Raw genomic sequence first — 19,645 nt, forward strand, 5'->3', positions numbered from 1 at the left:
AAGGCCAAAGGACTATTTTCCACCCAAGGTATGCTGCGATCCCAAGTTTTCATCCTTTATCTTTGATAATACAAAATGCTCACCTATAAGCAGTTAAAATTAATGGTAGTAAGGATAAAATCGTTATTTTCTCTATAATATTAAAAATAAACTAAAATATAATCTTTTTTTACCCTCCTAAATTTTAAAAACTAAAAGTTTTCTCTAGCCTAAGTTTTAAAATTTTTGAAATCTCCGATGTCATCTCTGACTTTATTGCCGACAACCTCTCCCTTCCGAAGTATCCTCTCCCTCTGATGGTCTCTCTTCTCCCATTTGGACGCCCGATCTACGTTGGAGGAGCGGTGAAAGACAAAAAGCTTTGTCCTCTTCGTCTTCCCCGATAAAGTTTTTTGTCTTCTATTACTCTTTTGACATCGATCGAGGGTTCAAATGAGAGGAGAGAGACCGTTGGAGGGAGAGGATGTTTCGGGAGAGAGAGACCACTAACAATAAAGCCGGAGATGATATCGGAGATTTCAAAACAAAACCTTAAGATGAAATTGTCATTTTTTAAAATTTAAGTTGGGGAAAACTTTTATTTTTTAAAATTTAAAGGGGCAAAAAGAGATAAAATTTCAAGAGGTTAGAGTTTCGTTAATTTTAATTGCTTATAGGTAGATATTTGATATTATCAAAGATAAATGGTGGAAACTTGCGATTGTAGCATAGCTTGGGTGGGAAATATTCCTTTGGCCTTTAATAAAATATATTTTTCTGGACTTACTGGAACATATCTATATATGCTTTCTTTCTAACCTGGAGACACTGTTTATGCCTCCAAGGTGAAGAATTAGGTTTGATATTCAATTTTATGTATAAACCATATAATCTAGCAAGAGGTGGAGAAAGGTTAAGTCTCTTGGTCTATATTGGGCATGGAGAATTTACTGGTATTTTAGGCGCTGTCCAAGAGATTTTAAGGCTTTGTCTGGTTTTGGTGGCAGTTGGGTCTTGGAATCATTCAACAGTAAATAAAAAAATTTAAAAGCAATTTTTGAGGAGGTAAAATCAGGCATTTTCTTTTACTTTGCATTTGCTAATTTATCCTGGTTTTGGACTTTTTTTTTTTTTTTATGTAAATAATCCTTTTCATGCATGCTATTTTTTTGGGCTTCACTGTTTTTTTACTTTTTTGTAACTTCTCTAGAGGCTTTGAAGTTTAACCTCTCTGCATGTTCTTAGTTATAGCTGAAACATTTTTTAAATTCAATTCCTAGACAACTCTTCTTTTACATTTCATTGATAATATGAAATCCCTGAACTACCGTTTGAAACTTCTATTGCCACGGTTCGCCCCCACATAATATGGGATACTTTTCTGTTTTTATCAGCGCTGTTGAGGTATTATTTGCTTCTGCCTAAAAGGCTTATGCTTATGGAAGTTATACATGCAAGTGTTTAATAGCCCTCTCTAATTAGGATATATGAGCTTTTGATTATTTAATTATTCTTCTACATATAATTGTTATGGGATTTTGACACGACCTGACATCGGGGTAATATTGCATTTTGACACTTAATCTATCCCTCTAATGAGGTAATATGAAATTTTGATACTTCAGTTTATCCTTATATGACATCTTAATCTAGCATTTCTACTTGTCACTTAATTGGTCCTTAATTGACTGACATGAGATTTTGAATCCTTGAACCATCCATCCCTCGGTTGTTTTTTTCATATTGGGATTTCTAGGTAAATACTTGTGTTAATGTATTTTGCATTTTTGCTGTTATTATTATTATTATTTTTTGGGTTCATAACAAGTAGTATTAGAACCCAAGGTTCAAAACAATTCCATCCAAAGTCCATATAAAGATATTAGTCTATGTGATTCCATCTTTAACTTTGGTAAAATCCCATCTTTTGAAGCCTAGATGAGGGGAGGTTGTAAGTTTTGTTGTGAATGGTGTTGGACAACCCAATGTGTGATAAAGGGAGGATTATTGTGTATGTCACATTGGTTGCGAATTAAGATGAGCATGTGTATATAAGTGTAAGGGCAAACCTCACCCTTTAAGCTAGCTTTTGGGGAAGGAGAGATCCATTAACACTTTTGATAGGTCCAACACTAAGTGATGTGATTTTGATATCTTAACCCTATAATTTCCACTTTTACCCATTAAAAGTGTGGAACTTGATCTTAGTTGATATATATATATATATATATATATACGCGTGTCTGTGTATTGTGTTGTCTTGAAAACGTATCGTTTTGTGTGATTCCAGATCCAACTTTGGTAACATCTCATCCTTAGAAGCCCAAATGAGGGGAGGTTTCTATCTCTTTTACTCCCCAATCAGCCTAGTTGATGGGAGGTTGTTGGGTTTGTTGTGAGTGATGTTGGATGACCCAATGTGAGATAAAGGGAGGATTATTGAGTATGTCACATTGGTTGGGAATTAAGTTGGGTGTGGGTATGTAAGTGTGAGAGAAAACCTTACCTTTTAAACTAGCTTTTGTATGAAATTCAAAAGCAAATCAAAATTAGATAATTGATATATAAATGAAACAGAAAAGAGATAATATCTAGCAAGTTAATTAGACCTTAGTTGTTTTGGGGATATTAGAGCCAACTTGTGCTATAGTTATCAGATTTGATGATGCAAAGTGGTTGTCTTTAAAAAATTTTGAAGTCTAAGAGAAGGGTATGTCACATTTCAAATTTCTAGCAAAGATGAACCTAAACTAGTTTATAAGCCTTGAAATGACTAAATTAAATAAATGTATTTTAGGTGAAGAATGTGTGAATGAAACTTAAATGCAAAATTTGTGATGTTGGACGATGTGTTTGTAAAGTTTAAAGAGGACAATATCTATTTAGTTTGTTGAATGTGAGTCATTAAATCGATTCTTTGAGAACAATGATGAAACTCCAGAAGAGAAAAATTTCTGTTCAATTAGTTGGACTTTAGCAATTAGGTGAAATTCTCTAAGTACAATGCAAACTCCTAACATGAAATATTTCAAACCTCCTTGGCCATATCCCTCAAGGAGGAATATCTATCATTAGTGGTTTAAATTTGATACTTAATGATTAGTGAATTACAACCATGATGTAGAACTTTTCGTTCTTCAGGGAAGGATAAAAGGCCTAGATTGTTAGAAAATGGGTGGTTCTTACTCGTGTTGTTGTTGGAGTTTGGATTGCCAAATTTTGGTGAATGATTATTTTACAGCATGGTTGTCAAAGACGAAAGGCACCAAAAGGCGATGAAGGGGTCCTATTGGCTAGGCCAAAAAGGCGAAGCGAAGACATTGTTTTTTTACTTAAGGCAATTAAAAAATCCATTGAAAACAATTCAATGTTAAATACTTTTTTACTACACCAATAATAAAAAATTGATCGACAACTTCATCAACGGTCTTAGATCGGATCAACAGTTGGTTATCATGCTTAGACCTCTTTGGCAACTATATAAAAGATTAGTGACAACAACCTATCCGACGATCTTAAATTTCTCTAGTAACATTTTCGACAATCTTAGTACTTATCGACAACCTCTTTGACAACCCTAGAACTTACCATCGACCTCTTGACGACTTTAGAACTATTGGTGATATTTGAACCATTAGTTGCCTTGATCATACTCAAGTCGATGGCCTTGGCCACATTGCCTTGAGTAGAGCGTTGCCTAGGTGCACCTTTGATAACTATGTTTTACAATAATGTTTTTGAAGCCAAGATTCTAAATCATCTTACTATAGTGCAACCTACACCTATTGAAATCCTATTCCTTGTTAGGTGGAAAGAGTCCTCTTGCGTGGTAGATAGCTATTGCGATGTGCAATGAAATTTTTAATTTCCACATTTATTTTATAAAGAAAATTAATCTAGGTTTACTCTATTTTATGTTATGTGAATTTAGAACTTGTATCTTTTTTACGTTAGGGTTCTAGCTTATTTATATGTAGATTCCCTATTTAAAAAAAAAAAAAATACTTTATACACTTTTGGAGAAGATAAAGTTTGGACTTAACTACTTGGACAAGGAATTTGCATAATTTTGTCTATGAAGAAACTTCTTGATTAAGATCATTGGGAAAGTTTTTAAAAAATTAAGATGCCCAAAACTTTAAAAATTTTAAGACTTGTACTTTAGAATTTTCATTTTCTATATATGTATGTATGATAAGACTCATAATATTTTATATAACATCCCTAAACAAATCTCACATTGACAAAACATGAGAGAGATGTTGGGTATGAATATTTTAGATTGTTTGGAAATGATAAAAGAAAATTGGTTAAATAGTTTATGAGCTCTTAAGATGTCAAGACGAGTTTTTGGTTGATAAAACCAAAAGTAAAATCGTAATGAACTATGTACCCAAAGTAAATAATATTTGGACAGTAGACTAGATTATTGGATTGGATGTTTTGATTACAACGGTCCAATAACCCAACCTATTGTTAGGATATGACTCAAGATATTATGAATAGACCGACCCACAACAAGATATTATTTATTTTGGACACACGATCCGTTACTAATTTGCTTTTGAGTTTTGTAATTCAAAACGTGTTTTAACAAATTTAAGAACTCATAGTCTATTTAACAAATCATCTCTTATTATTTCCAAGTGATATGAGGTGATTATATCCAACATCTTTTTTGTATTTTGTCAATGTGAGATTTGCTGAGGGGTATTACATGTTAGGAGTTCACAAACTATTTCACCAGTGATTACATAGCCTTCCAAAATGATGTGGGATGCATATACATACCCAACATCTCTTTCGTATTTTTTTAATGTGAGGTTTATTTACGGGGGCCACATTCCCTTTTTATGAGACTTAATGTCCTCGTTGAGGTTTTCTCTATCATTATTCAATAGGACATATAAAGTGACTTTGATACTATTTGTAACATCATGATCCAAATAGTCTGGTTCATTGTCAAGATATCGTTTACTTTAGACACTGTTAGGATCCCAAGTGTAAAGTATAAAACTTGGATCCTATATCGAAAAAAATAAGCTCTTGGTGTGTTGTTCATATGACTTTGGGCTCTCTAATCTCACAACTAGAATTTGAAGTGTGGTTCTTCTAAAGTTTAAATTGTTTGAAATCTGATTTATTTTCATGTATATTAATTGCAATTATGCGGCGCAGGTTGTGACGCTAGCATTGTAGAATTGCATTATTTTCCTAAGGCTAGCAGAGTGCTCGTAGATTGTTAGTCTATGTTAGGGTTGCGGAGCGTGGTGGTATATTAGGATTCCAAGTGTAAGATAAAAGACTTGAATCCCACATCGGAGATTATGGTTTCTGGTGTGGGGTTTATATGACTTTGGGCTTTCTAACTTCAACAACTAGTTTTTAAGATGTAGTTCTTGTAGGTTCATATCAAACACATAGTTCATCATAGTATTATTTTTCGGTTTTGCAATTTAAAACACATTTTGACAATTTAGGAGCTCATAAACTATTTAATCAATATTCTCTTACTATCCTTAAGCGATGTAGGATATACATACATACCAAGTATTTATGTTGTGCTTTGCCAACCGATGTGAGATTTGCTTAGGAATGTCACATTCTGGTATGGAGTTTATATGATTTTAGGCTCTTCAATCTCAACAATTAGTTTTGAGGTGTCGTTCTCCCAAATTTTATATTATACACATAATTCATTGTGGTTTTGTTTTTCCGCTTTGCAAAAAAAACATGTTTAAATAACTTATAAGCTTACAAACTATTTAACTAATATTCTCTTAGCATTGTTTAGGGATGACACATTCATCCTCCCTTATAGGACTCAACCTCCTTGTTGAGGTTTGTTGCACAATATTTCAAGAGGACATGTGGAGTGATTTTGGAACAATTTGTAATATGATGATCCGAATAGCGCAATCCATTATTAAGATATTGTCTATTTTGGACACATAATCTATCATGGTTTTGTTTTTGAGCTTTGTAGCCTCAAGTACTTCTTAACAACTTGGGAGTTCATAGATTATTTAATTAGTGTTCTTTTAGCTTCCCAAGCAATGTGGGATGTACATACATATTCAACATCACTTTCATGCTTTGCTGATATGGATTTGCCTATAGATGTTACACTCTCTATTTCAATTTCCTTACTTCTAAGATTTCTGTTTCTTGTTATCTCTTATTGGTCTTACATTTAAAATCCAATAAAGCTGTATGTTTCTATCACCAACAAGATTTATGAAAAAAATGAGATTATATAGAAACAAGATATACGAAACCATGAGAGTTAATTGGGGAAAGAAACTATACTTCTTTTAAGTCTATATTCCCTTTGATCTCCTGGCTTTCTGGTGTTTTCTTTTCCTGATTCCTTGTGTCTTTTTCCTACTGTATGCCCCCTATTTTGGTTCAACATTCCTGATTGCAATCGTACTTCCAGTGACAAGATGAGCTGCAGACACATTGTGGACTTGAGTAGTGATGATGAAGCTGGACCAGTGGATCTAAAAGCTATTAAGTTGGAGCCAGATTCTGTTGGGAGCACATTCCTGCAAAAGTACTACCATAACCAAACATCTGGGCATGGGGAGTCCAAAACCCAACTTAGAAGACAAGAATCTGAAGAAAATAAAAGCTCAAATGGGCAAAGCATCAATAGCGTATTGGAGCAGGGGCAGTCACCAATTGATGACACAGGCATCTCTTCAACATCATCCATATGTCCACCACCTCTTTGTCGGCAGTTCTGGAAAGCTGGAAACTATGAAGATGGGCTTGGTTCTAAGGTCAAATTTCAAAGTATGCATCTATAAATACTTCATGTTGATGCTTAAGCAATCTGTCTGTGGTTGTTTACATATACTGGTTCTTAAAATTCGTGATAATCTGTTCAGTGGGTTCCGATAATTGATCATCAAATGAAATGTTGAAACAAACTAAATGCTATGCATAATCTTTTTATTGGCCAATATTTTGCTTGGATTTTCTATTGGATGATTGTGATAGCCATTACATGAAAGTCTTCTTGTAAGAGTGGTTATAGATGTCTAATTAATTGCGTCTGACGTATCATTTTTGGGATAACAGATGGCAAAAATTTTTTACATGTCCACCCTCTGTTCCTTCATTCAAATGCCACTTCACATAAGTGGGCCTTTGGTGGTATGTCAGATAATATGATATTTGTTTCACTTCCTGCTCTCTTTTCTGATGACTCAACTGGCTGTGGTTTGTAAATTCTACAATTTTCACTTGATCATTCCTGTTTGCAGCTGTTGCAGAGCTGCTTGACAATGCCGTGGATGAGGTGATTTTCATTTTTATTTTAAAACTTTCCATATTTTTTATTTCAATTCATTCTGCAATTCTGGATCATAGTCACATTACTATTTGGTTGCATATATTTTGACTCAAATTGTTAGTGTTTTTTTAAATACTTCTTTGAGGAAAAAATGATCTTTTCAAAATTTTAATTATTTGCTGTGTTGGTTTTTATCTGCAACTCATTCTAAAAAAATGGGGTTTTGCATAATAAGTTTTTGATATTCAACCGCCCATTGTAATTTTTATCTGTCTGCAGATGACCTAGATTAATGCATTTGGCTATCTCTAGGGATGTTAGAAGCTTGTTGATCTATGGGCTTCTTCTTAAATGTTTCCTTGACTAGATGTAATTTTGACACAGATTATTTGCATCTTTTTCTTCTCATATTATTAAAATGAATAAGTATCAATATCTTCAAAATTCCAATGAAAAGATATTTCTGGTTGGATTTACTTTTATCTACTGCATAGGTGCATATGTGCATATGTGAGCTAGATATCACTATTTGTGTTAAGCTATCATATCTTGACTTCGTGTTTTGCATTTCAACTTTACTTTTTTCTTAATTGGATAGATCCAAAATGGGGCCACTTTTGTCATTGTAGATAAAACCACAAATCCAAGGGATGGAAGTCCAGCATTGTTATTTCAAGGTATTTTGAATTGAATGTTTATTATCATAATATCCTGATGGGAGAATGCACTACTAACTATTGTGTTTCCTAAACTTTCCAACATGCAATTAGATGATGGAGGTGGAATGGATCCTGAAGCAATGCGAAATTGCATGAGTTTTGGATTTTCAGATAAAAAACTAAAATCAGCAATTGGAAAATGTACTGGTCTTATGTTTATTCTTCAAGAGTCAAATGTATATATTTTTTTGTGCATTACATTTATTGCTGTAGTTGTGGCCTTTCAGATGGCAATGGCTTCAAGACTAGCTCTATGAGACTTGGTGCAGATGCTGTTGTCTTCAGCCGCCATGTAAATGATAGGTTTGACCCAATTTTATAATATTTTGTGTCAATAGGTCATGTGTAATCACATAACACCAGTGGAAGCTGATTAACATATCATATATGATGTCTTTAGTAACAAACAAAGTTATGGAAACCGGACCGGTTCAACTGGGACTTGTAGGCCAGCCTGGCACACCATGCTGATGTTAGCATGATGTCATGGCAAAGCCAACAATCACACAACACCAGTGGAAGCTAATTAACATATCATATATAATGTCTTTAGTGACAAACAAGGTTATGGAAACCAGATGGGTTCAAATGGGACTTGTAGGCCAGCCCAACACACCGTGCTGATGTCAACATGATGTCATGGCGAAGCCAACATGCATTTTGCAATTGTTTTTTTTTTTTTTTTGCAAAGCTGGGACTTGAACCTGAGTCCCAGCCTTTATACATGCAAGGGCAACACCACTGTGCCACTATAATGTTATAAATATTTTTTTATTTAAAGAGTGTTCTTTTCCCGACTTAACTGCCGGTCCAACCACTGAGACTGGGGAAAACCCAGACTGTGCCTTCGACCGGTTCAAGGCCCGGGAAAGGTAATTTAAACATTGGTAATAGAGTTCTTCTGCAATTTATTGAAAGTCATTGGAATTTAATTGCATTATTCTTGTCATATTACTCTCTGTTCCCCTCTTCATTTTGAGGAATTCTTTCCAAAAGAGATCTGAGGGTGCAACGGCCTGGCATTTTTTGTTGTGAATTTTGCTACTTAGTTAATTCTTACATTATTGAATCATTAAATAAAGTTTGAGGGCTTTATGTTTTGTGCTCCAACATTGATTATACCCTATTGAAACATTAATTGACATATAGCCCATAAACCAAGTCAGAAATGAGATATTAGGTTCTAGAGAGAATGAGAGACTGGAAATTATGCTTAATACCTTAAGCTGAAGTTCTTTGATAAAAAAACTCTAGAGTTGGGTAATAGATTTTTCTTCCTTTATTTTTTTCTTTTTTCTTTTTTCTTTTTATGCTTTTTCCCTAACAATGATATAAGATACTAATGTGGAGCTGGTATTATTATGTGTAGCTGTGGATTAGTTTTCCTGAAATATTTTGTTGCCTATTCAAATTTGACCTTTTCAGTTAATTCCACTGTCAGGACCTTTACCCAAAGCATTGGTCTCCTCTCATATACATTTTTGACACAGACAGGCCTTGACAGAATCATAGTACCTATGGTGAGTCTCTCTGTGTATTTGAATTTCTCTTTGAATTCCTAGTTTAATTTTTTTGTCACTTTCAGGTGGATTATGAGTTCAAAGCATCAACTGGCACATTACAGAAATTGAATGATAGAGAGCATTTTGAGTCAAATCTTTCCTTGATGTTGCAGTGGTCTCCTTTCCCTTCAGAAGCAGAGCTTCTGAAGCAAGTAAGCTTACAAAAATATTTTTGTGGTGATTTGATTTTTTTTTTAAACAGTTGGATGATTATCATCCAGCTATTTGAAACACTAAAGAAGCCCAAAACTATAAGCTTTGAAGAATGTTATTGTGATGTACCTTTTCACTGTGAAATGTAGTAGAAAATATGTGAAGCACTGCTGTGGTTTTTTGGTGATCTATTCATGTTGTTCTTTATCCATTACTTTGGTGAAAAAAATTCTTACACAATGCCCCATTGATGGGATTAGATAGAGTTGATTTGTGAAGTCAAAGAAGATGAGTGTATTTGAAAACTTCTGAGGTGCTTATCATTAGGATTATGGAATTTACCAAACCACCCCTCTACATGATTAGTGAGTGTTATGATGTAATTTGATTGATACTGTTGCTATATTAATTGTTTGTGGAGTTGTTTTCTTTTTTCGAGATTCTCTTGATAATTTTTCCTCCCCTCACGAATGCAGTTTGATGACATTGGACCACATGGCACAAAAATTATTATATACAACTTATGGTTCAGTGATGATGGTAATACAGAGCTAGACTTTGATTCAGATCCTGAGGTTGACATTCCCTTCATATTTTAATTTTCTTCATTTAAAAATCTGTGTTCTTTATTCTCCGATGAGTGATCTTGTGGTTGGGTGATTTCAGGATATTCAAATTAATGTGGGTATTATAAGCAAAAAGAAGTCAATAACTGAACAGCACATAGCTAGCAGGTTCCATTATTCTCTGCGTGTAAGTCTATAGTGGAGAATTTGTGTTTGAATATACTTGTAGAAAGGAACTCATGTCTTCTTAAGCCTTTTCTTTTACTTCACAGGTATACCTATCCATATTGTACCTTCGGATTCCCGAAAGTTTTAACATAATATTGCGTGGGCGCATTGTCGAACATCATAACATTGCTAATGATCTCAAATTTCCAGAATTCATCTTATATAGACCCCATAGTGGTGGATGCGTGGAGGTTAGTATTTAATTGTCGGAACTTCTCATTCTTGGTTACAGAAATGTCATTAGGAAAGCATCAAATTGTAACCTTATGTCTTGGCATAAGTTCAATTTCTAGTGATTTGCAAAGCCAACTTGATATTTGCTTTTTCTAGAAGCCTTTTTTACTCAGAGTCAAACGAAGACCCCTTAGAATAACCTTTAAGTTTGAAAAGTAAATAAGAAAAAAACCATTCTAATGACTGCAATTACATATCTGAACTCTTTACACAATAATAATAGAATTTTTTTTCCTCTTAGTATCAATAACTTTCTAAGAATTTATTAGTACTTGTTTATGCTTCCTATGTTGCTAAGTTTCAGTTGATGGTTCTGGATGTACTGTCTTTGAATAATGGTGAATATCAAACTTTATTTGTTCTGTATTAGATTTTGGATATATTTGATTTTGATCATAGTTTACATTGGTGTACTCTGGTATAATTGTGCAGGGCACAGTTATAACTACAATTGGGTTTCTTAAGGAAGCTCCACATGTTAACATCCATGGCTTCTGTGTGTACCACAAGAATCGTCTAATTTTGGTATCTGTCTTTAACTCAAAAGGCTTATAGTTTTCTGCTTTAAGTTATTTACTGATGTGAAGGAGATTTTTTATGCAACTACAATATGAAAATTTCTTTCTATTGACAACTTCAGAATTTTGAAGGACCATTGTCACTAAATTATTTAGTGTTGTTTGTATAGTCACTTTTTGTGGCCATTGATTACAATTTATTTCACGTATGTAAATTCATAATGAAATCGAATTTATTTTCCAGTTAGATCTTCATAATGCCACTTGTTATGGTTAATGATAGAAAGGCTACTGGACTGACAACACCAAGTGAGGGAGTGAAACCATTGTTCTTTAATTGTACTGGTTTAATTTAATTCTTGTCATTTAATATTTTTTGAGGGAAATCATTGTGTTTTGATCAGACAGGTTCAGTTGTAATTTTTGGTCTTTATTGATTAATGATTATGAATATGTTTAAAATCTATGCACAGACACTTGTACTGGAACTATATCTTTGCATGGTTACTATGCTTTTTTTATTTTCAGATTTTCGCTGTTTTTGCAGCCATATTGGAAGGTCATTACCTATTGTGGAAACAGTAGGGGAAGAGGAGTAGTAGGTGAGAATTTATGTAGCCAAGCATTTGTTTCACCCAGTTTTCTGATGAAATTGTTTGTTCAACATACGAATTTAATACATGTTAGATTTTCTGTTGTTATTACTCTAGGAGTTTTGGAAGCAAATTTTGTGGAGCCAACTCATAACAAACAAGACTTTGAGAGAACTTCCCTTTTCCAAAAGCTTGAAACTCGGTTGAAGGAGATGCAATGGGAGTACTGGTGAGCTTCAGATAATCTCAGAATTACAGGATTTACATTGGGTATAAATTGTTGAAATCCTCTCTTTAAGTTTGGTCCTGCATTGTATCTTTTGCCTTCTCTTACTCTATTAGCAGCTATTCAATATTTCGGATCAGGTTCTCTAAAGACATTACTATGAGGACATTAATTTTGTTTCAGACTATATGGTACTTGTCCATATATTATATTCTTTGAAGTTAATTTAGTTTGTTAATGAATGGGGTGATTTAGAGTTCTTTAAGAAATAATTACTGAATTCAATGTTGTTATCTTTGCTGATTTAATTTATGGTTAAAATAAATCAGTTTTGAAGTGTTAAAGATTGTCTTGATATACTGAGTTGATATCTGGAATCTGGCGGGCGAATTTCCATAGTGATTAGAGTTTGCAATTAGCAGTCATACCTATCTGCGCTATTGCACTTTGACAGGGATTTTCATTGTGCCCTGATTGGGTATCAAGCCCATAAAAAGCCTCGAGCAACGGTCGCATCGCAGGATACACCTCATTCTGCACCACCTAGGAATATAAAACCTGTAGTTTTAAATCAAAGTTCCATTGCTGTTGGTAGAGCAAAAGCATCCAATCCTTCCCACTCATTAGTTGGAAGAGCAGAACAATTAATTCCCAGCTCACAAGGCACCACAAAACTAGGTAAAATTGCTTGACCGTAAATAAAATGATTTCATTTCTAACTTAAGATTTTATATTTTGCATATTGTCTTGTGTTGCGGCAGGATCACGTAAGAGGAAGGCACATGGAGAGTTACTGGAATTTGAAAATGTTGTAAAGCACTCTGTTGAAGCTACTAGCGTGAGTGATGCTGGGCAGAATTTGGCCACACAGGTTGATATGGTAGAAGCTTTTACTTGAAACCATTTTCTATGCTTAAGCATCTTTCTCGAATATAATTTCAGTGCATCTCAGCTAACTTTATTTGGTGACCATATATGTATTATTAGTCCTTGGTTTTTATATCACTTCCCTGATGCAAGCACATTTTATTTGAATTTGGATTTGGTTATATATGATTGTAAGGACAAATGTGGTATAGCCTTTCATGTTATTTCAGAGTTAGCATTTCAGTATCCAAGAATGGTAGTGTGGCTTGATAGACTGGATGTGTGTTTGCATCTTCCAGTTTTTTGCTTTTTACCTTGATTAATAACAAGGATACACAAGTCATCTTCTTAAGGAGTCTGATGTTGCTTTAACCTTTTTTTAATCTTTATCTATCATTTCTGCAATACATTTGTTAATTGGGCTCTAACTTATTTATCTTTTGTTGCCATCATTGCTGCCGCAATCAGTCGAGAAGTCATGAAGCCATAAACTTGATGCATGAAAACAAGAAACTCCATGCTAAGTGAGTATATAAATATTGTAGTTATATGTGGTTATCTGTAGTTTGGCTTGTGTCATAGAATGAATTGTAGAAACTTTGGTTTGTAAATATTGATATTTTCATCATTTGGGAAATTTACACTTTTTACCATTATTGATCCCTGAATGAAGACAGCCAGACCTTTTTTTTAGGCTGGCTCTTGCGACCCACATCTTTCAATGCTTAATGCTTGTCGGGTTTCATGTTTATTAATTTTTTCTTTTGAAATTCCTTGCCACTCACATCCTTCAAAACTCGATCCTTATTCGGATTCATGCTTAGTGACTTGCTCTTTTTTATCTTATTTATCATTTCAAATATTTATATGGAACACTTTATTTTTCAGCTGCCTGGAATATGATAAGAGGATTGAAGAACTTAATCACAAGGTATTTCAATCATTTTGAGTATGCACCTCCATTGTACTAAAGCAAGCAACAAATATTTGAGCAATTTTATGGGAACTAATGAGCATTGTTATCCGTATTTATGCAGGTGACACGGCTGCAAAGTGAACTTGAAGAGTTGGAACGGGAATATAAGCAACAATTCACTGAACTAGAAGCATTGGATGCCATAAAAGAGGAAAGAAAGGTGTAAATATTAGGTTAAACTTGTTTTTATTTTTAATTCTTTTGTACGTAAAAGTTTGTTGTAGCGACAGGTGTATATGCTGATATGTCCTGGAGTTCTTAATCTTGATTAAGGTGGTAGCAGAGAGATCCTCTAGACAAAGGGAGGGTATAGAAATCTTCTGTACTCATTAGGATATATGGACAGGATATTTTGAATATTTGTGTACACAAAAATAGTTGACTATTTTCGAATACTGGAGAAAATTATTAATTTGTTTTACTTTTTGATTTAGAAAGAATCTAGTTAAAACATTATGAGTTTTGATTTGTTTCCTTTGTTCCGGGATTGTGGGGGGTGTCCACTTCTTACATATTTATAGCTTTATTTCAGAAATTAAATATCAGAGTTGTATGTTGTTTCAAAATTAGTTTCATGGTATAGAGGACAATCCCAAGGTTTTTTAGACTCTCTGATAGAGAGAAATTGCTTTGAAAATGGTGACCTGATTGTTTTTTCTTTTTGCCTTGAGGAGACCTGGTTGAGAGTTATGAGAAAAGTGCAAACACTGCCAGAAAAGTTCAGAAGTGGCCTGAAAAGCCCAGAAATTGCCAGGAAAGGCAAAACCCTATCGGAATAAAACAGAAAGTGCCTCTGGCTAGCCTTTAGAAAGTGTTGATTTATCTTTGGTGTTACCAGAAAACTGTACATCTGTTTTCAGAGACTATTAATCTACGGATCTACCTCGTATCGCTTCTTATCTCTTCAATTTATTCTTAAAGACGTCCAACGATGAGCACAAGAAATGATGCCTTTAGGGTAGACAAGTATCATCAGCTATTTCAGCTGAATCAATCCAACAAATTGTGGTCTGAATCCTGTGGATTCTAATAGTCTTTATAGATTTGCAAACACAAAATGGATGAAAAAAACTTCTTTCAAAGGTCCCAATCAATCCTCTTAATAATCCGTGAAAGGAAAAATGGAACATATCACAAATGAGGCCAAACAATCCAATACCAAAGATCTAAAATATGCTGTGTGGGGGCTCAGTTATTCCATCGTCATGTCATGGCTTGATCGTTTGACTCAATGGAACCCTGTATCAATTGCGCTTATCTCTTTCTCTGAACTATCCTAGTTATTTAGATTGTTGTCAAGGAGAATTATAGTAATCTTAAAAATGCCTCTCATAAAAAACCAACTCAAATACATGTGACTAGACAATTCATATGTGATTGAATACTAAAATGCATTGCAGACACCCTAATAGGCTTACAAACCCAATTGGGGAAAATCTAAAAGAGAATGCAAAATTTAAGAGGTACCTTGAAAAACAGTAGTACTTAAACTCATTAGTTTAAGGTCTGCATCTACTCAATTATATAATGATGTATCATTTGAATATTTAATTGGGTACTTGCACATAACATTGCTCTTTGAATTAAGGTGTTGCATTTGCTTCTCAAAATCTTCATTGCCAGTGAACATAATAGTGATTTTACCTCTTTGAATTGTACAAGTTCAGACTAAATCAGAAGGCTGGCTCCCAACGAGAATTGAAATGGAAAGTAGCAAAAGACATCGTATTTCAAGTTTTTAGCCTTTTTAAACTAACATATATGTACACTCAACTTCTTGTATCACTCGAAAGCATTTGAACCACACTTAATTTGTTAAAGAAATTGAAGGGCACACAGAATTTTACAGCCAATAAACCCCAACAAATTAGAAGGTAACGTGGAAGTGACCTCATCTTTCGAATGTCAGACCAAGTCTTCATCCATTTCTTTGTTGTTCATTTTCAACTGGAATATGCATTCTGTAGAATTTTTTTCATCTTGTGCAGGAACCAATATCATGGACTTCATTCTCCAGTACTCACCATTTCTTCTTGTTTCATCTCCATAAGCCCATTTCTCCTCTTCTTTCTTCTGTTCACTCCCACCAACACCCTCCGAATTTGAAACGGAAACTTTCCTCCAATTTAACCACATTCTAAGCATGATATAAAGCATAATCAGGCATATCACTGTTGAAATAAACACAATCACCGCAGTTATACCTATAACTTCAAAGTTTGACAGTCTTCTTCCTCCTTGTTCCGCTGATTCTGGGCATGATACTAATGGTGGGCCACAAAGCTTCACATTCCCCAAGAAAGAACTAAGTGGGAATCCTGCCAAGCTTGGAGGAACTTGGCCCTGGAGATTATTATATGACAAATTTAATACGTGGAGGCTTGTCAGCTTTCCTAGTGAAGATGGAGCTTCTCCTCGGAGTTGATTAGAAGAGAGGTTCAATCTCTCTAACTTCTCAAGACTTCCAAGAGAAGATGGAACTTCACCAGTGAAAAGATTTTTACTTAGATCCAAGATCACTTGTAGTTCAGTCAAGCTTCCCAGCTCAGTTGGTATTGAACCTGTAAAGAAATTCTCAGACAGCCTCAGTTCATAGAGCTTCTTACACTGCTGAATTGTTGAAGGAATTTTTCCTGAAAGGTTGTTCCTTTGCAAATCAAGGACATTGAGAGAAATGAGATAGCCTATCTGTTGTGGGATCTTGCCAGAGAGGTTATTGCCATGGAGAGAAAGCTTAAGTAATCTTGAACAATTTCCAATTTCAGCTGGGATTGTTCCATGGAAGTTATTAGAGGAGAGATCTAGCTCCCCAATTTCTTGTAAGCTGCCTAGCCAAGGTGGCATTTCGCCAGCAAGTTGATTGTTGTTAAGTAGGAGGTGTCCTAGTTTTGTACAGTTTGAGAGCTGAGGATCTAGTTTGCCAGTGAGATTGTTGAATGATAAATCAAGAAACTTGAGCTCCGTGAGTTGGCTAAATTCAGAAGGAATGCTACCAGTAAGATGATTATGGGCGAGGCGAAGACGGTTTAGGTTTTTTGACATGGCTAGTTTAGAAGGAATGGGGCCTGAGAAACTATTGTTTGTTAAGTCCAACACAGTCAATGAATTTGAGCCAGTAAGAGGCAAGATGGTTCCACTAAATCTATTGTGAGAAAGATTTATGATTTTGAGTTTTTTGAGTTGGTAGAGAGACGCAGGAAGAGGACCTTCCAAGGAGTTGTTGTAAAGAGTAATGAGGCTGAGTTCTGAAAGGAATCTGAATGTGGGTGGCAATGTTCCTGAAAGTTTGTTGTCAGCCAAGGTCAAGGATTGTAGTCTTTTGCAGTAGCCTAAGCTTGGTGGGATAGGACCTGATAAATCATTCTGCCTCAGTTGAAGAAGTACAAGATTTTTAAGCTTCCCCATAGTCTCAGGAATGGAACCTGTAAAATGATTGCCAAAGAAGTCAATCATGGTTAAACTGGAGCAGTTTGTTAACTCTCTCGGAATACTTCCTGACATCTGATTATCGTACAGGAAGAGAATGCTCAACCTCTGTAACTTTCCAATAGTCACTGGAATTCCACCAGTAATCTTGTTGTCGAAAAGATAAAGACTTGTCAATTTACTCATGTTTCCAAATTCAGGAGCCAAGTTTCCTGTAAAGCTGTTATTATTAAGAGCAAGATCTTTTAGGTTCTCCAGCTTGGCCAGGCTTGGCGGTATCTCTCCTTCAAAATTATTATCAGAAAGGTCCAATAGCTGGATCGATGAACAGTGCAATAGCTCCAAAGGGAACTCACCCGACAACCTATTTCGAGCTAGAATGAGTTGTTGCAAATTTGAATTGTTGAGACAGAAGTTGACTGGAATGCTACCTGTCAAAGCGTTATCGGACACAACCAGAACTTGAAGATTCTTTAGTTGAGTATTGAGAAGGCTTATGTTCCCTGAGAGGTTGTTTTCTGACAGGTCGAGCATCTCAAGCTGAACCAACTGATTAAGCTCTGAAGGAAGGTCCCCACTCAATCGATTCCCAAGCAAATTCAAGTAACTCAAATTAAGAAGCTGACTTAACTCTGTGGGAATTGATCCAGAAAGGCTGTTGTTGGCCAAGTTCAGAACTTGTAGAGATTTAAGCAACCCCATTGAAGAAGGGATGTCTCCTTCGAGCATATTGTTTGAGGCCGCAAAATTTTGAAGCTCCTCGCAGCCATGAATGGCTTCTGGAATGGGGCCTCTGAGTAAGTTGTTTTGCAAGTTGAGATATATCAGATGCTTCAAATTACCAATTTCTTCAGGAATGCTCCCATTTATTTGGCAGTATGCAAGGCCTAATACTCTCAACTCAATCAAGTTGCCAATGTTTGGAGGAATTTCGCCCCATAACATGTTATCACCTATTCTAAGGACTTGCAACTTACTCAAAAGGCATATCTCTGTAGGAATCTTACCAGAAAGAGAGTTTGAATAAAGAAGCAGTGTCCTTAGATTTTGAAGCTGTCCAAGCTCAAAAGGAATGAAGCCAGTGAATATATTTGAGGACAAATCTAGTGTTTGAAGGGAAGTCAAGTGCAACAAGTCACGCCAGATGGACCCTGATAGTCCTGAGCCTGATAGATTCAAGCCTAAAACATGTTGTTGATCATCTGAGCATGCTATTCCATGCCAGCTGCATACATGAGCTCTTGGAGACCAGTTGTCAAGAACTCCGAATGGATCAACTATTTCTTGTTTGATTCTCAGAAGCCAGAAGGAATCTGTTAAGTTATCTCCAAGAGTAACAACACCAAGAGAAGCAACAAACACCATTAAAAGAAGGATGAAATGAGACATCTGAATGCAACCCATTTCGAAATGCATGAAAAAGATAAATTTGGAATCAATGTATTAGATTACAGATTCCAAAGTTTCATTGTCATAACTTGTGAAGAAGCTAGATTCCATGTTGAACAAAATGCAAGAACAAGCAACAGAAGTTCATGAAATGGAGTAGAACGTCTTAAGGAAGCAATTTGAAAGAGAGAATCAACGGTTTGATCATATAGAGCTTGAGTTTAAATAGTGAGACTGAGGCTGCAAAATGATGTTGAAAAGAAAGTTAATAAAAAAAACAATAATGATACAACAGGAGTTATTAATCTCTAACGTCAGATTATCATCAGGTAGCCATCATTTCTTTCAGAATGTTAGAAGTAAGGAGTTTTTTTCTTCCTTTCATTCTTAAGGCAATTATGAAGTATTGAAGCATGTTTTACTATCGTGTGGGATGGGAAACTGTATGAAGATAAGAAAGAGTGATGGGCATTGTAAAAAGGAGATGGAAAAAAAAAGTGTAAAAGGGCACACCCACAATAGTGGCCACCTCCCAAGTCTCAATGTCAAATTCAGACAGGATTTTCTCTAAGTATAATGGTAGATTTTAGCACGATATTTAGATAAAAGTTAAGAGAATTTATCTGAATTGTTACATTAGATTAAGTAGGATTTAACATTCTTACAGAAATGTGGTCAATCTTAACAACCTCATTGTCCACTACATTGGCATAAATTTATTCTACTGCTGAAATTATGGGATGTTCAAAAGGAAAGGTAAGCATGCATTGGTTCTATGGTCCAGTTGGGTTAATAATTTTCTTGATGTAGATCAATGGACCTGCCATTGCCAAAAATCTAAATCATTAAAAATGAAATAATAATGAAATTGAAAAGCCTACAACTTGATAATGCCTTTTGTGGGTAGTA

The 19,645-nt window shown here is 34.9% G+C and overlaps 2 protein-coding genes across 9 annotated transcripts; one reads left to right on the forward strand and one right to left on the reverse strand.

The window, feature by feature from the left end:
• Positions 1–791: 791 nt before the first annotated feature.
• On the forward strand, positions 792–14,389 carry LOC123212364 (protein MICRORCHIDIA 6-like). Of its 8 annotated transcripts, none has more exons than XM_044631474.1 (20): positions 792–1,044; positions 6,419–6,777; positions 7,066–7,140; positions 7,251–7,285; positions 7,878–7,956; positions 8,050–8,139; positions 8,226–8,301; positions 9,440–9,518; positions 9,584–9,712; positions 10,190–10,288; positions 10,380–10,466; positions 10,552–10,698; positions 11,174–11,266; positions 11,807–11,861; positions 11,970–12,081; positions 12,533–12,756; positions 12,840–12,958; positions 13,414–13,469; positions 13,834–13,876; positions 13,983–14,389. In XM_044631474.1, exons 2-20 carry the CDS (start codon positions 6,426–6,428, stop codon positions 14,085–14,087), a joined length of 2,055 nt encoding a protein of 684 aa, XP_044487409.1. In that variant the 5' UTR covers positions 792–1,044; positions 6,419–6,425; the 3' UTR covers positions 14,088–14,389. The 8 variants fall into 8 exon arrangements, with proteins under 8 accessions (XP_044487409.1, XP_044487412.1, XP_044487408.1 ...); XM_044631477.1 differs by having other exon boundaries at positions 6,426–6,777; XM_044631473.1 differs by lacking the exon at positions 792–1,044 and adding an exon at positions 1,174–1,383 and having other exon boundaries at positions 6,426–6,777; positions 12,840–12,949; positions 13,837–13,876.
• A 1,148-nt stretch (positions 14,390–15,537) lies between these two features.
• LOC123211458 (LRR receptor-like serine/threonine-protein kinase GSO1) lies at positions 15,538–18,926 on the reverse strand. Its single transcript, XM_044630206.1, has one exon. It carries the CDS (start codon positions 18,761–18,763, stop codon positions 15,827–15,829), a length of 2,937 nt encoding a protein of 978 aa, XP_044486141.1. The 5' UTR covers positions 18,764–18,926; the 3' UTR covers positions 15,538–15,826.
• Between the last annotated feature and the right edge of the window lie 719 nt (positions 18,927–19,645).

This window comes from Mangifera indica, chromosome 3, assembly GCF_011075055.1.
Source record: "Mangifera indica cultivar Alphonso chromosome 3, CATAS_Mindica_2.1, whole genome shotgun sequence".
Taxonomy (NCBI): Eukaryota; Viridiplantae; Streptophyta; class Magnoliopsida; order Sapindales; family Anacardiaceae; genus Mangifera; species Mangifera indica.